The sequence below is a fragment of the Rattus rattus genome, chromosome 3, assembly GCF_011064425.1.
Source record: "Rattus rattus isolate New Zealand chromosome 3, Rrattus_CSIRO_v1, whole genome shotgun sequence".
NCBI lineage: Eukaryota > Metazoa > Chordata > Mammalia > Rodentia > Muridae > Rattus > Rattus rattus.
This window is the reverse complement of record NC_046156.1, coordinates 121902806-121920999: the sequence shown is the minus strand read 5'-3', so window position 1 is coordinate 121920999 and position 18194 is coordinate 121902806. Positions and strand designations below refer to the sequence as shown.

Below are 18194 nucleotides of genomic sequence, written 5' to 3'. Positions count from 1 at the left end.
TGGGCTGCTGCCAGGGAATCTTGAGGCTTTTGGCTGAGGAGAAAACACACAAAATCTGAAAGATTATTTGTGAACTTGTAGGTAGCTACTTTCTCACCCGCTACAGCGGACCTGATTGACACAGTGTTTTTATATGTATAATATATTTGAAGGCAATGAACATGATATGAATATATTTTTATAGTACTGATTTTAGCATGCTTTGACTTCCTGTTGTATTCATTTGTAAATTATGACTAGACAGCCCGTAGATATTTTGGTTTAGGGCTAGAGATTAGGGCCAGCCTCTGATTTGCTGAGGGCCTTTGCTTGGTGGTCTTTGAAATCTCATGTTTCAGGGAGTTTCTCATAAGGTGTCTATAAACATCCCCTTGTAAATACTGTATGGTGGCTTCACACAGCAGGGGTTTCTGTGAGATGGGCTAACCTGAGTCTTCACCTGAGTACTTTCCCCCTAATTTTAATGTCTTTGAGACCAAGGAATGTCAATACAGTTTTAGAAATTTCTTTCAATTGAAGACTTTTCTAAATACACAAGGAAAACATTCCTGTTGAGGCAAATTCTGTTGGGGCTGTCTCTGGTGTCATTTTGTCTCAGCTAAGGAGAACTGTGAGTTACCAGGGATGTCAGCCTTCTGCCCCTTTGAGTTGACCAGTCTCTCAAGTTTATGAGAGTAAACATGGGAATGTCATCGTGGAACAAAACAAAACATTACTTTCCCAACAATCGCAATGTTTTCAAAACAAAAGCTTTGATTTTTCTCAGGTCTCTTGGCAGAACCTCCCTGGAGAAAATCGTTTTTATACTAAGAACACATATAATATTTGTGTTGTCAATCTACTTAAGATGTAGCTGTCTTAACTAAAGAGACACACGGACAGGCACTGTGTGTATATGTGTGCACACGTGTGCGCATGCGTGTGTGTTGTGCTGTTGCCTGGGAAGGGAATTAGCTGTAGAACTCACTAAAACTCGCTAGCCTCACCTGATGCAGCAGGAAAGGGCTTACGTTATATTTAGCACTTTAGGTGTCCCCAGGACATCTAGAAAGTGGGTCCCATTTAGGAGGGAACCGTCCATTTACTCAGGTTCTAACTTCCTCAGATGGAGCCCGTTGCACCTTATATTTATGGAAACCGTTTTGTACAGTTGATAAACTTTAAGATGTGTGAATCTGTTTATAGCTCTGTAACTTTGTTTTGGCTTAAGGACTGTATTATCAAATGACCATGTGTTCCTTTTAAAGATGGGATAGCAAGTACCAGATCACTTATTTCTCAGATGCATCTATCAGTAATAATTTTCATATGTGTTCTCCAAAGACTACGTGGCCTTGATCCTTAGACTCACTGACTGCAGAGAGAGTAAAGGGAAGCGATGTTCCATGTCTCCTCTTTAATGAGGCAATGTGGCTTTCTTAAGATAAATAATAGCACAGTTCTGAATTCTGGGGAAAGGTGTATTGGAATACTGTTATGCCATTTAACATGTTCTTCAGATATTATGTAATTTTAGTGAAACAGTGCATGCTATTAACTTACTCTATGTTTATAAGCTATCCTCAATTATAAAAACAACTGTCTTATAACATTTATTTCTGCAGCTTTTCTTTTCAAGAGCAAAATCATTTGCGAAGAAGTCTTTCCATGCTCTAAGTCGTTCTAATATTACAGCAATAAACAAAGTGGCATGCTTATATTCAAACCCCTACTATATGTAAAAGAGCAAGTCTAGTATTACAAGGTATAATCGAGAAGCAATAACTTAGACTCTTCTTGCGATGAGAAGGAAGAATATCAATTGATAAGCATCTCAAAAAATTTCAGGTGAATTTTGAAAAAAATATGTCTTTATTTGAAATGCTACCAATCTATAAACTACAGAGAGAAGTTTTACATGTGCAACTATAATAGCTAAATTAGCAACAGACATGCTTTTTTTTTTTTTTTTTTTTTTTTTTTTACTAAAACAGAAACAAAAACCAAACAAAAATTTAGTCCTTTCATGCTGAACTCTAGAACAAAGCAGTGATCGGCTGAAAGGTTGAATCATAAACACATGCGGGGCTTTGCATTTCTTGCAGAAAAACCCACCAAAGCCAGGGTCAGGTCACTTTTTTGAAGACAGTGCCATTTTTTCTTCAAGGTTACACCTACTACCTGGAAAGAGTCATGATACTGGGTTAGTTCCCCCTTGCAAACGTTGGCTTTAGAGCTAACACCCCACGAGCTTTGTTGTTTAACAACGTGGTACAGTCTGAGCACAGAGCGGAGGTCTGCGGGTAACGTCTTTGTGACTGCCAAAAGGGTATTTGAGACTCTACCATGCCCCGGGTATCCACTCTCCTATCAAAGACCCCTCCCATCCTGTTGTCCCTGTCACGTGATGTCCTCCGTTCATGCTGCTGTTGCCGACTTTCCCCCTAGTTTGTGGGATGCTGCTACTAACATTTCGAATGTGGCTGGTGTGCGATATAGCAACTCTGTTCAGTTTTGCCATCAGTAGATCTCCGTGCTAGCAGAGGAGCCACCATGGTGTGAGGTTCTCTACAAGGTCAGTTGCTTAGCACATTCAAAGAAACCCATACACCCAACAGTTCAACTTTACAAACAGAGCTGTGCCGGAAGGTTAATACCGACTTATTTCAAACAACACGGAGACGACAGAATGAAAATACAAGTGGAGATACACTCAAGCAAGAGGTAAGTTACATACTTCATGCTACATGAAGCCATCCACTCCTACCTTAGTCTGAACAGGAACAGAAAGGAAGTGGATGGAAAGGTGATTAAGTTTATCTCATTAAGACAGCCTTGGCTATGATTTTAGACATGTCTTTTCTGATCTCACATGAAAGTCACTTTTGCTCACGACCCTGCTGGATTTCTTAAGCTGCTTTTAACCAGAAAACATTGTACACAAAAGGGTAACATCGTCCTTGGTACTTTGCTGGGGAATTCCGTGATGCCTCTCTTTCTTTACCATTGCTCTCTTCAACAATAAAGTGATGGCTCTTTAAACAATTCTTGAGAAGAGCCTTTTCAACTACCATTAGGAAATTGGGAACACATCACCAAGACACAGCGCTCTGGCGAATGGCATTAACACTTGTTATTTAAAAAGCCCTACTTCGATTTACTGCTTTCCCTTGGTGAGATGGAGTTGAAGATGCAGAGTGACGCTGAGTTATGGGGCCATCCCATGGTTGGGGAGCCAATATAGGTCTTGAGGTAAGGCATGCTGCTATATACTCCCTGCCTCTCAGAGGAGGGGCTGAAGCCAGCTGGAGATGGTTCCCCGAGCCCAGCATTCTGTAAGATACCTGACAAAGTTTTGGGTATTGGATCTCATAGTAGCTTGTTTGGGGAGATACAGTTCACTTGGACAGTTGAAGGCAAGATTGCAAAGAATGATTTTTCCACAGCTCATCTGCATCTGTAGCAGAGGAGGAACCCAGACCCGCTGGTCTCACCTGTGTCCACCCTTCCTAGCACACCATGGTATCTAAGGGCTGAGGGCAGCTCTCCTCTCCTCCACTGAAATGACTACTGTTTAGGACAGCAGTCACATTTTAAGCATAAGGCCCGCCAATCACCACACACACACACACACACACACACACACACACACACACACACACTCCTATCTATTTCCTACTCCAGAGTGTTAGGATTATGGAAATCTTCCATTCTAGGAGAATCATCCACAGCCTCACTCAGAAGCACACTTCTAATGAGCCACTTTTGGTTTTTGCTCTTCATGTGCAACTAACCCAAGTATTTCATGCATGTGATCTTATTATTTTAGATCATAGCAGCTTTATAAATGTTAGCACCCCCTTTGGTTCTTACTGATGCTGAGTACCAGTCTGACATCTTTGTCAAGATTTCCTTGACATCTATTTTGAGTACCTTAGCTTTCACAAAACACAGATATTCAATTCATTTGTAATCAATCTACTGTTACAGACTTTATTATGGCTGCTGTGGAGTTTGTAATTTAAAATATTGCATTGAGGGTGTGATGTGTGTGTGTGTGTGTGTGTGTGTGTGTGTGTGTGTGTGTGTGAGAGAGAGAGAGAGAGAGAGAGAGAGAGAGAGAGAGAGAGAGAGAGCACAGTGGTTGTTTGTTCTCTCCTTCCACTACTTCAATTCTGGGGTTCAAACTCAAGCTTGGCAGCAAGCACTTTTACTGCTTGAGCCATCTTGTTGGCTCACCGAGTTTGTAATTTAAAAAAGGTTTTAATTATCTTTAATCCTCTTTATCAGAGATACTAAATAAAAAAATGGAAAAGTACCAAGATAGGGGAAAAGCAAAATATGACAAAATTAGATAACCCTCTTAACCTGGGACTAACATGAATTTAAGATAAAACTTTTCGTTTTTGATTTTAAAAATCAATTCACACTGTTGTCCAAAATGGGGAAACATCAGACATGGGAAAATACAAACAGCATCTAATATCTTCTTAAAATTCCCCCCAACACTATAGCTTATTTTGACAATATTAGAAATTAAATATTTCTTAGGACATATTCATGCTCATAATTGTGACTGATTTCATATGCACTCAAATACATACACCCGCCACCTTCGTAATTTTGAAACGTTACTCAGTCTCTGCTAAAACCTAATCTCACTCCTGAGTTCTGCACTCGGGGCCTCAGCGACTGCAGGAAGCTATGAGAAAGCTAATCACTGATGGCTACCCTTTGCTGGCTTGTGCAGAACAAGATGAACAGTCTTCTTCTTAGGGAGGTAAATGCCACAGTAACTGTTGTGATCTCTTCAGACCTCAACTGGAGAAAAGGTTAGAGCAGAGCTTCTCAGTGACCTTTGAGCACTGGCCACCCCTGCCTGACATTTCGTGCCCTTTCCCAGACAGATACACCAATGCTGATCTCCAACACAAACAGGGCTACTGCTTGGGCTGATCTCAACTACCCCACCCACCTGGAAAGGCCTCCCCATGCCCTGTGTTTTCTTTTAAAGTTGTGGAAATGGGACTAACTGTAGACACACTGGTTCTCCTTTCTAACCATCTTGAAGGGAACTCTGGGCTTGCCTTACCCAATGCTTTGTACCTTTAAAAAAGAGACATTTTTAGTATGTGCCTGTGCACATAGAAGAGGGAACTGGGTCCTCTGGAATTGGAGTTATAGGCAGTTTCCAGCTTGCCTAGTACCCCAAATTTCTGAAACATACAATCAACTTGAAACCCCCTCAGGTCCACCATCCTTTATTTGGTAGGATGTGCCCAACTGTGCAACTGCCTCATGAGAATGAAGACTGTGTTTATTTCTCTTGAACCATTTCACATTATCTGGTTCCGGTCTCCATGGGCACATAGATATTTAAGTACAACCAGTGCATAACCTCTTCCATGTCCATTTTCTATTTATTTAAGATGTTGATATTACATAACATGACCAACTTTGGCAGAAGGTGATCCCGAGTTAGCAGGGGAAGTTTTAATTAGATGTTTGAGGAACTTCACACATACAAATAAACATTCATTAAAATTAATTAAGTGTTGCAGGGTAAAGTTGCCTGAAGTTTGCTCTGAAGCATAAACTTTTTATTTTAATTAACAGGATCCATTTTGTCCATCAATAGCATGCCACTTGTTCCATTCCACCATGTCCACAGACATGTCAAGGTGACAGTGGTCATGCAGGCCTCCTCCTTGGAAAGGAAGAAGTCAAAATATCACTCTTTGCAGATGACATGATAGTATAAGTTAGACTCCAGAGAACCAAATAACCATATGAACAAATAGGGTACAGAGCTAAACAGAGAATTCTCAACTGAGGAAACTTGAATGTCTGCGAAGCACCTAAAGAAATGTTCAACATCCTTAGTCATCAGGGAAATTCAACACAAAATGACCCTGAGATTCCACCTCGCACCAGTCAGAATGGCTAAGATCAAAAACTCAGGAGACAGCAGATGTTGGCCAGGATGTGGAGAAAGAGGAACACTCCTCCATTGTTGGTGGGATTGCAGACTGGTACAACCATTCTGGAAATCAGTCTGGAGGTTCCTCAGAAAATTGGACATAGCACTACCTGAGGACTCAGCTATTCCACTCCTAGGCATATACCCAAAAGATGCCCCAACGTATAACAAAGACACATGCTCCACTATGTTCATAGCAGCCTTACTTATAACAGCCAGAAGCTGGAAAGAACCCAGATGTCCCTCAACAGAGGAATGGATACAGAAAATGTGGTACATCTACACAATGGAGTACTACTCAGCTATTAAAAACAATGACTTCATGAAATTCTCAGGTAAATGGATGGATTCAGAAAATATCATCCTGAGTAAGGTAACTCATTTAGAAAAGAACACACATGGTATGTACTCACTGATAAGTGGATATTAGCCGAAAAGAAGCTTGGAATACCCATGATACAACTCATGGACCACATGAAGCTTGAGAGGAAGGAAGACAAAAGAGTGGATGCTTCAATACTACTTAGAAGGGGAAAGAAAATAATCAAAGGAAATAGAGGGTAGGAGGGACTTGGGAGGAAAAGAAGAGGGGGAGGGGAAAAGAGGGGGGAAGAAACAGGTATGGAAAGAGATAAAGGACAGGTACAGAGGGTCAGGAATTTAAATAGCGGTGTGTAGCAATAGGGGATGGGGAACTGGGGGTAGCAACCAGAAAGTACCAGATGCCAGGAAAGCAAGAGCCTCCCAGGACCCCACAAAGGGGAGGGAGAACCTGTTGAGACCATATCCAGAGGTTAGGCACGCACAACACGCCCCCCCCCCAATGGATGGGGCCACCCACCCATCTCCAAAATTTTAACTCAGAATTGTTCCTATCTAAAGGGAATACAGGGACAAAGAGTAGAGCAGAGGGAAAGGCCACCCAGAGACTGCCCAACCTGGGGATCCATCCCACATGCAGACACCAAACCCAGTCAATATTGCCGATGCCACAAGGTGCTTGCTGACAGGAGCCTGATACGGATGTCTCCTGAGAGGCTCTGCCAGATCCTGACCAATACAGATGTGGATGCTCGAAGCTAACCATTGGACTGATCACAGGGACCCCAATGGAGGAGTTAGGGGAAGGACTGAAGGAGCTGAAGGGGTCTTATCAGGCATCGCTGGGAGGGGAGGCCCTTGGTCCTGTGAAGGCTTGATGCCCCAGTATAAAGGAATGCTAGAGTGGTGAGGTGGGAGTGGGTGGGTGGGTGGGTGGGGGAGCACCCTCACAGAAGTAGGGTAAGGGGGGATGGGATAGAGGGTTTGCAGAGAAGAAACCAGGGAAGGGGATAGCATTTGAAATGTAAATAAATAAAATATCCAATTTAAAAACGAAGAATGTCAGGCTCCTTCAGACAGAGGAGCCTGGAAACCACTGGTCACCGCATCTCAAGAGCAAGTCCCTCATTTTGCTGTAAGCAACTTGTTCCACTTAGGATGAAGTGATTTAAAATACTCCTTTTCTTCTGAGCTTATCTTTTTATTGGAGATGGCATAGATAATGTATTTGAAAATTAAATAAATATAGAATACATTTCTGTATGGTAACTATCAAACCTGCTGCATGTTGAAAGGTCTTTGACTGCTGCGTGAAGCCTGCATCCCCTAAACATAATCCCAGGGTAGTGCTATTATTGTTTTTGATTTCTTGTCAAATATCAGAGATAATTTGCAAGTCAGTACACTGAGAGGAGTTAGTTTTAAGGAAAAGGAAACATTTTTTTGTTTTCTTCCTTTCTCTCTCTCTCTCTCTCTCTCTCTCTGTCAATAGCTCCTCACAAATCCCAACCCTCGTGAAGAGCTGAGATAAAGGTCGCTCACCACTTGCACCTGCAGCTGCTGGGGCCCGGGAAGAGGGGACATGGTTCTTGTCTGAGGAGTCTTGGGGCCTGGCACCTACGTGTTTGCAGGAGGTGAAGCTGCTGAATAAGATGATTTTAGAGCCACATGTAAATGTTGGGTTCTTTCATTATCTCTACATTGTCTATAATTGGAATGTAATCCAAGATAAGCAGAATAAATGCGAATCTCTACAGATAAATATGTAGCTACTAGAAAATGTTCTTTTCCGTCATTGTCCTTTTAAACACAGCGGGGTTGAGGTGCATTCTCCAAACTCTAGTACATACACTAAAGCAAAGAACAAACCATAAAGAATTGTATCCTCCTGCCAAAGTAGTGGCTTTTAAATGTTGGGTATTGTTACCCTGGAGAAAAGGTTAATTTGAGGTCCTCCCTAACACCTTTCTTTGAAAGACCATACATTTAATGTATAGTTATCAAATTGCTGAATCAGAACTAGCAAATCTACCTAAATGTTATTCAGTAGAAACACCGTGTATTTGTTTTCACGCTGGAGGCAAACTATCAACTAGGGAATTGGAATTCACCTCCTTATGAATATTTCAGGAAAATTCTATTTCTAAATGATGTCCCAAAATGGTGGCTGTGGAGCCCAATTACTTAGTAGCTTTCCTTATGTTCTGGGGAGATATACAAGCTTTTGTTTTTTAATTCTATAACAGTCACCAGAACACTGCAGGTTGCTGACATGACTTAGGAAAACGTGAGTTCCAGAAAGTAGGCAAAGTTCATAAGCGCCCAGGCAAGAAGGTCTGTAGCTCAGGGGCTTCAAGTCTTGACTTTCCTAAAACAACCCAAGAAAGCAAGGCTATGGGAGTGCCTGACCTACTATGCTCTCCTAACTAGTATCCAGGGTTGCTGGCGATGTGTGGCTTTGCTTTTTTATCTGAGTACCATGAGTACAGATAAATAACTCCTTGATCTTGTGAGGAGCTGAAGGAAGCATTTGGGAGTCACAGCCAGTCCTTCTAGGTGTGGCTAAGGGGATGGGCAAGTACAGGTGTCAGTCAGGGAGAGGATGAGAGGACAAGAGGACAGTGGGCTAGTTGGCTGTAGTGCAATTAGACACAAAATAGAATTCCAACCACAGTTTTGCCTTTGTTAAGTATTCTTGCTAAGCCTCCATTTTAGCTCATGGAAATGAAGACTATATGCTTCAAGAATATGACAAGTCCCCTGAAAACATTTTCCACAATGCCCTGCATAGGAGAGGCAGACAGTAACTGCTGAACTAGGAGCTGCAGAGCTCATGAACTCTGTCAATCTGAAACCATATACTAATATGCTATGATTATAGTAACTAATAGTAATGCTAATAGTTCAATTTAAGCTGTAGCTTGTCTCAACTGTCAGAGTCAAGCTGGTCTATTGTGACTTATGTATGATGACAATGGCTTCAATGGTGTTCAGAGGGGACTTTACACGACAGAACTCCTGAAATGCATGGGTATTGAAAATAAGACCAATTTCCCTTTTTTATAATTACTGTAGACATGGGATTCCCATTTTCAGAGTTATGTGTATGATTACCACATTGCTTAGTTTCAAATATGGGGTTTGTTATAAATATCAAAAGACAGATAAAATAGGCTCTTGAATTTCTCCTGAATCAGCAAACGCAGGCTCAGTGAGAGACCCTGTCTCAAGAATAAGATGGGAAGTGAGAGAGGAAAATACTTGCTATCAGTCTCTGACCCACACACACACACACACACACACACACACACACACACACACACACACACACACACACACAGATGCACACACATGCACACATGTATACACACAGAGACATACATTATCTTTACATCTTACTATTTATATCTATTTATCATCTATCAATACATCATCTATATCTATCTATTTATCTGCCTTTCTGCCTGCCTACCTGTCTGTCTGTCTATCTGTCTGTTTATCTTTCTACCTACCTACCTATCTACCGAGCATAAGACAAAGCCACAAACCATTTCTCCATTTTCTCCCAGCCCATGCTTATTGGCATCTGGAAGGCTGGGCTAAGGGGACACCCAGGAGAGCAATTCTACAGTCAGTATTGAGATTATGGCTAAACCCAAGACCCCCATCTATCTGTAGTTTATATATCTATAAATCTTATCTATCTATCTATCTATCTATCTATCTATCTATCTATCTATCTATCTATCTATCTATCTATCTATCTCAGAACTTTTGTTCTAAGAATGGAAGGGACCTTTCTGCCTTTCCCAAGTATCTATAAGGTGCTATGCTGTGTGTGACAATATAGCTTCCTGTATATGTGGATGGTGTGACCTGAATTGACAGAGCACAGAACATGGAGTTGGAAACTGAGGGCTGACCTTGAGGAACAGAACTTTCCTTTCTTGTTTGACCTTGGGCAGAGAACTTGGGTTCTCTTTAAGTTATTATTTAAGAATGAATGGGAAAGCGGCCTCATTGTCTCTGCACTGTTTTTGTGAGACTCAGAGGGAAAATGCATGTGAGGGTGACCTTCATTATGCACTAATAATGCCTTAAATCAGCTCAACTCCATTAGCTGAGTCAATTATTTTCCATATGCATTGAGGATCCCATGGAATCTGAAAGAACTATTATTACTCTGAAATAATAATCCAATAAAGCAGGCTACAATGAAGCAAACTGTGAATAGACTCTCCTTGACAACCACAACCCAGAACCCCAGTGAGTCTGATGTGGCTTTTTCAGTTACAGATGTTGACTTGCAATGCCTGTAAGGTTGTGCTGAATCCACAGGCCATTTCCTGTGCTCTAGCATTGACGAACACAGTACCGTATGAACAAATCTACCCAATCAAGTGTACACCATGGCAGTAATGATGGCTTTCAATTTGCAAATTCTAATGAAGAGTTCCACAATGAAGACTAGGACTATGAAAACATTTTTAATAGTTACAAAAGGTTCATTAGTCCAACTGATGTACTGGCATCACCTTCATATTTTGCTTCTTGTGAGTGTGTTCATGTATGTATTGTTATGTATGTGAGTATACATACATGTGGATGCTAGAGTACAACCTTGGATACCATTCTTCAGGTCCCGTCAACCTTCATTTTGAATGAGAGTCTGTTGCTAGTCTGAAATATAGCAAATAGGCTAATCTGGGTAGCCAGTAGCCTAGGGATCTGCCTGTCTCTGCCTACCCATTGCTAGGCTTACAAGGCTACAATGCCATGTCTAGTTTTTGTGAGGCAGGCTCTGCAGATGAAACTCAGGTCTTCATGCTCGCGAGGGCAACATTTTAGTACTGGACCAATTTTTCATCCCTGTGTCTTGCATCCAACTCTGATAGATTAGCATAGCTATGCACACCATTTTGTTCTTGGTTGTATTAAGTTACTTCTACTCTCCTTCACATGAAGCATGACCACATATGTCTCCCATGCTAGAAAGCTGTCCACAGGCTACATCCCAGTGCACCAAAAACGTGCAGAGAACTTTGACAGGTCTTTAAGTTGCTCATGAAGTTTTTTTCAAGTAGATATAAGTGAATTTTCTGTGCCAGTTTCTTTCTACTCATTTTCATATGTTTATGTACATGTATATGTAGATAGTAACCTTGAGTTGAGCTACATGCAGTCTGCATTGTAGTCTCCTAAGTCACCAGATCAAAGGGATTGCATGGCTCTGATATTTTATTATATAAATTAAGATTGATACTGAGTCTGGATAGATCTTATAGATAAATAAAAATCATTTCTTTGGCTTTAAATTCTAGTATTAGTATATGATAGTTTAATATATATATATATATATATATATATATATATATATATATATATATCACATCACAGGGATAATTGAAGAGGATTGATCTCTCCATCTGCCATGTGGGACCTTAAGATCAAACTTAAGTTGTCAGCCTGTGAACCATCTCACTGGCGTATGCTATTTTTATCATAGTTTGAAAGGTCTTGAGAAAGCAGTAGAGTCTTAGACGCACCAGCTAATTTATTCCTATAAACTCCGAATTTTAGAAAGCTCAAAATAGTTTAATTTCACTGACATTTGTGTGTCTAAAAGCTTACATTTGCTCCAACTTCCTCTTTTTCTCACGTACCACCTCACGGCAATTTCGTCTAGCCATTTATAACTCTCTTAAGAACAGTAAGATAAAAACAAAACTAAACAAAAACCCAAATAAAAAACACCCCAGAAATTAATTTATTTTTCTAGAAAATCTCTCATATTGAAGAAAAACAATTCCCGATATGCCCTGGAGTCAAGAAGGATTTAGCAACAAGTCTGAGAACACAGCTAGGAGGGCCACCAGGGGAGGACTAATATGGTGTGGGCACAGCCCTCGGGCTGAAGTCACTCTGTTCTTCCAAGCAAAGAGGAGGCTTCTGGTGCAGTGCAGATAATCTGGGGAGACCAACCATTGAAAAAAAACATGCCTTCCTTTCTCTGGGCTTGGATGGAAGCTGAGAGAATTAGAACACGCCAGCTCTCCACTGTGCTTGTTATGTAAGGCATTACCATTTTGCTTTGCACCCAAACCTCAAAGATGCCCTTTCAAGTTCTCAGCTTACGGTGCCCTCTTCATGCTGTGACTGTTGAGGCTTGTCAGGCCAGGCCCGCTAGGGCAGTGATTCTCAACCTGTGGACCCTTTCACAGGGGTCACATATCAGATATCCTGCAGATCAGATGTTACGTCATGATTTATAACAGTAGCAGAATTACAGATATGAAGTAGCAAGGAAATAATTTTGTGGTTGGAAGTCAACCCAACATGAAGAACTGTGTTAAGGGTTACAGCATTAGGAAGGCTGAGAACCACTGCTCTAAGGTCTGCCTCCTTTGCTTGCTTTCTCTAAGGCTACCTTAGCAGCTGGAGGTTGACTTTACGTGCTTTATCACTAATTAGTTCAATAGTATTTAAACGTTAAGTTCATCTTTGGGTCTTATTTTCATTAATAATAAATATTTTTTAAAATCTCCTTTGTAAATTATTGTAAGAGATTTTCTTAAATTTCACTGAAAAACTTGACTTACAGTATTATAGATCTTTCTATATGGAATTCATCAAGGTTTAGAAACTTCACAATAATTTTTTGTCGTCGCCGCCAAACTTACCCTGAAGCTTTGAAAATAATTTATCAAATAGGTTCAGTGCTTAGTGTTATCTTTAAAATGCAAAACTGAAGTTAGTGGTGATTTGAATGAGCGATGTCCCCACAGGCCCATGTATTTGGACACTTGGTCCCCAGTTGTGGATACTATTAGGGAAAGTTACGGAATATTTAGAACATGCAGCCTTGCTGGAGGAAGTGTGTCTCTGTGGGTGGGCTTTTGGGGTTCATAGCTCCACCCACTTCCTGTTCTCTCAGCTCTCTGTGTGTGGGTGAAATGTGGTTGGCCAGTTTCCTGCTCTGCTGCCATTTTTTCTCTGCTTTTGTCAGAACTTCCCACCTTCTCCTCCATTAATGGACTTATCGTTTGGAATCATAAGCCCCAATAAACCCTTTGCTCTTCACTTTGCTTCTAGTTGTGGTATTTTGCTACAGCAACAGAAAAGTAACCAACACAAAGTTTTATATATATATTTCTTCACTAGAAAGAACCCTCACTTTTAGAGACAATTGAATAAGGAATGGAAATGGGTATTTGGAATTTGGTAATGAAACAAAAAGTATGTCCCTGAGAGCCAAGAAAGGGACAGCTGGGGAAGGATTTGAAACTGTTTGAATAGACTTATCTATTACATAACCTAGCATAGAGCTGTGTCTTCTCTGAAGCTGCAGACTCCTGTTGGGTGTTTCTAGTTTTGCCCTGTGGAGGCCTGGACTTTCTTTTTTAGTCATACATGGAAAGATTGCCTGTGTAATGAGCATGGGTTTCTTTATCCTGTGAGGTCAGCAGGATCCTTCTCCTCTTTCTTTCTGTAGCTCCCCCACCCCAGGGCCTTTCTATGCTTTCTCCTCTCTCTTCACTCAAGGATCCTTTCCCATTGTTGAATCATCAGTTTCCAGTTCCACTCTGCTCTTCCTGTCTGAGCACATTGGCATCTTCCCTAACCGCACTGGACTATGACCTTTTTGAGGTTGGCACTCAGTCTCCTGTTTTGTGTTACCACAAACACAGGGTGTTTTGAGTCACACAGGTGTTCGATAAGCTTTGTTGAATGAATGAGTGGTGGATGGATGAATGCACAGATAGATAGATGCTATGTTGTTTCACCTCCCTCAGTCTTTGTGGGGTTTCTTCTGAACCTAGGCTATGGCATGGTAATGATCTCCTTCCCAAACACCTTCAGTCAGAGATCAGGATAGTAATGGTTTCTGGATGAGAGTCTAATGGAGTCTGGCCAGTATTGAGGAACAAACCTCTTAAGCAGTGTGACATACTCGTGAGCCCTTTTAATATTTTAATATTTTCCATAAACTATATGAAACTATATGTTTCATACTCTGAAATGAAACAGAGTACAACTATGAAGGAAGGTTTTGTGTGTGGCGATCCAGTCTTCTCTCATCTGCTACACTGCTGGGGACACAGTGATCTCTTGTAGGACAGTCTTCACTTTTCTGTTTATTGCAGAGAGGTAGAGCCACATACCAGATTCAGATCAACGGGTATCGAAAAGTACAGAAACAGATGGCTGAATTATATGTTGGCCAATTGCCATTAAGGCAAAGCCCAGAAAATTACATGGTACAGAGCAGGTATTTTGTTGCTCAACTATTTTTTAAGTGACTTAAAAATTCAATAAAGGCACCCTCAGTCATTGGTCAAAATGTCCTGAAATCCCAATATAATACTGGGCTATAATACGGGTTATTGTTGCTCTTGTATGCCTACCAAACTTGATGGTAAGACTATTTCTGAACACACACACACACACACACACACACACACACACACACACACACACACACACACACACACTGGTCACTGGGTATGGAGTAATGAAGCTTATACTGACCAGAAAGCTTTCTCCCTGCTAGCTAGCTGTCATAGTACCAGAAAATGATAATCAGGCTTCTTTGGAGGAAAGGTCATTACCATTTAACAGTTTTATTCAGACATGAAGCCTGAGAGCTAAAATAACAATTGGCATAATATGGTATGCCTATTGCAATAGTGGAATGAATGTTATAGAATTCACAACTGATTTCTGGTTGAATTTAAGGCCTACTACACAAGAGGGAATACATGTCTGCTTCTGTAAATCTGGACAAGAATTTATGGTTGAGGAGCTCATAAGTCCCAGGGGTAACATGTTATTATTGTTTTGTTAAATTGACCTGGCACTGAATTTCCCTGTACATTCATTCATATCTGTGTTCTTGTATGTTAGTATAGCCCTCCAACCTCACCAAAGAAGCAGTTAATGAAGAAACACACAGTGGCTCAAAATGCAGAGAGCAATTGTTTATGGAGAGTTTAGCCACAAATAGGACGCCTATATCATACTCTTTCCCTTTCAGGCTTAGGGACTATTGCAGAAAAGGTGGGCAGAAACATTTTAAAAGCCATAACTAAGGGGTAACTAGACTGAAAGAGTATCTTTTGACAAGATGACCACATTCATAAACAGCTCTGACTGTCTGCAACAGACATGCACAAGATCAAGCCAATGTACATCCCAGTAATCAGTGGGGAGGAAGTTCTGAGTTCCAACCTTAGCTGAGGAACTCTTAACAATTGATGACTTCTGGGGATGGGAGAATCAGAGTTTTGTTTTTTGTTTTTTGTTTTTTTTTTTTTAGTCTTTTAAGGGTATGGTCCTGGCCAGGGGACCATGTTCCAGGCAGTGAACCCATACTAATTTGAATATGGGAAGTGCAAACTAGAATGAGTGGGCTATTAAATAACAAAAAGAATATGAAACTGGGAGGGCATGGGGAGATGGGGATAGATTTTCAATGAGTGAGGTAAATATGATTAAAGTACATTGAGCATGTGGGTAAAATTCTCAAAGAATTTCATACACACACACACACACACACACACACACACACACACACACACACATATATGGAGAGAGAGAGAGAGAGAGAGAGAGAGAGAGAGAGAGAGAGAGAGAGAGAATGAGAATGACCCAGTTCAGAGCCTGAGAGTTCAGAGAGTCCACAATCTTCAGAGTTCACTTTTGTGGAGTGGCACTAGGTGGGGAGCTGAGTCTCACAGAGCCGGAGAGCTTGTAGTCAATCTTATATTGATTCAAAGATTTGAGGTGACTCAGCTGGCAGAGAGGTTAAATAAAACTACAGAGAAGAGACTATAACTTTAATAAAAAAAATACCTCAAGGAAGGACTCCTAGATTCAAGTTCACTGGTATCGAGACTCACACAAATTAACTCGGTGAGAGACATGAACAAGAATCGCCCAATTTTTGGAAGATTATTGGAAAAGTTGAAAGTTGCAGAGATGTTTTATGTGAGAATATAGTGATTTTTGTATTCTGCCTGGGGGAAGGTAGAGAGCTCTTCCTGATCCTCTCAGTTAAACAAATTTCCTGAACAGTATCTGTATGAAGGAAACCCAGGACACTGCAGATGAAGCTGCCCCAGAGAAGGTGCCTGTTATTAGGTGCTGTCTGTCACTGAGATCCTCCAAGAGAAAAACACTGCTTATTAGATGTGGATCAGATTCTTCGGACTTATTTGAAGAGAGCCTTCGTTAAGGAGAAGAGATGAGCAATGGAGTATCAGAATAGCTAACATAAAACTAAAATGCTATGGAGCCCGGCAGAATTTCCAGTTGTGTCTCATCAATAATGTCTCTATAGAAGAAACCTGTAGAACCCAAATAGAAAGTTTGCCCAAAGACAGGTAAGTAGTTACTAGAGGGGTAATGGGAGAAGATGTAGTATAATTAGCTTTCAGGGTCCAGGGGTGGGTACTAGTCCAGGACCTGCCTTGGTACCAAGACCTGAAGATGCTTGGGTTCCTATTGAATGACATATAGTGTACACTCTTCCACACACTCTAAATCATCTCTAGATTAAGCCCCTAAAATGATGGAAGCACTATGTAAGAAGTCATTATGTCCTATTCTTTACAGAACTGTGACATTATGGAAAAAGCCATTTTAGGATGAATAAGATGTATTCTCGATATTTTCAACTTGAGGTTGGTTGGATCCAGTGATTTGGAACCTAGGGGCACAGGGGTCAACTCTAATCACCTACTGAGCATTTTAAATGTATCAAGTACTGTTACAAACACTATTTTTTGGTGTATGTAGAGGTGTTCACACACATGTACACTTGTATGTGGTGGGCAGAAGTCAGTGCTGGGTATCTTCCTCAATCATTTCTCTATAATTTTTTTGAGACAGGGTCTCCCGGGGGGGCCTGGGATTTGCTTAGTAATCTAGGCTAGATTTCCACTGAGCCCTGTGTTTAATTATAGGTGTAGATTTCCCAGTCCTGCTCTTTTATTCGGGTACTGGGAATCCAATCACGTCCACATGCTTGTGTGGAGGGAGGGTACTCCCCTCATGGAACCTTCTCCCTGCCTCACTTTATACACATTGCATAGCACTAGATCACTAGAGGGCTTTGAATGTATACATTTAGTACACCCATTAGAGACCACAAAGAAACTGAGACCGAAATTCAAAGCAGGAAGAACTACCATAAGCCCAGACTCTGCTTCTAGCTTCTGTGTTTTGTTGGCTTTCCCCAATGCTATGCTTAGAAGTAGAATCTGTCAATACCAGATCCTCACACTCAGCCAGGCTGAGTCTCTCAATATCAGCATCCACACTCATAGCCAGGCCTTTTGCTGTACCGTTAGGTTCCATTGGGTGTTTAGGATTTATACTGTCTTTTACTTCTTTCTTGGACAAAAGTCTGTGGATTCCTGGCTGCCTGTCTGGATAGACCTGTCTGTCATACAAGCTGTCTGGGTGAAGGGAGAGCTGGGATCTGTGCCCTATATCTAGCCTCAAGCTCATGCCCTCTCTTCTTTCCAGCCCTGGACAGAGTTATGTTAAAATTCTGGAGTTCTAAAGAGTCACAGAACTGATTCATTAGTAAAGCTCCCTCTCTACACGCCCATCAAGAGGCAAAAGCCTAAATTGAATCTCCGTACTCCCATGTAATGAGGGGAGCCTCTCTGTGCTTTTACTAGCTCTTCTGTCAAGTGTGACTACAGTTCTGCATTTCATAGTATTGTGGTGGAGAAGCTTGGGGTAGGGACTGAGAACTGTGGATACTTGGGGAATCTTTCCTTTTCTCCTCTATGTGTTCTTTTATTCTTCATTTCACCCTTCTTTTTGGTAAGACAAAAGACCCCGCCATTGTGTGCGCTGGTGTGCATGTGCATGTGTGTGTGCGTGTGTGCATGTGTGTGTGTGT

General features: G+C 41.2%; 1 protein-coding gene across 9 annotated transcripts in view; it reads right to left on the bottom strand.

Annotated features, from left to right (window-relative positions):
• Positions 1 to 18194, bottom strand: part of Pex5l (peroxisomal biogenesis factor 5 like) — a 294882-nt gene that overhangs the window by 170429 nt on the left and 106259 nt on the right. The window contains exon 4 of one of the 9 annotated variants that reach the window (XM_032898527.1): positions 2095 to 2160. The exons of the other annotated variants lie outside the window; for them this stretch is intronic. Within the exon in view, the coding sequence (XP_032754418.1) occupies positions 2095 to 2160 (66 nt within the window). The remainder of the gene's footprint in view (positions 1 to 2094; positions 2161 to 18194) is intronic. 9 annotated transcript variants of the gene reach the window in all.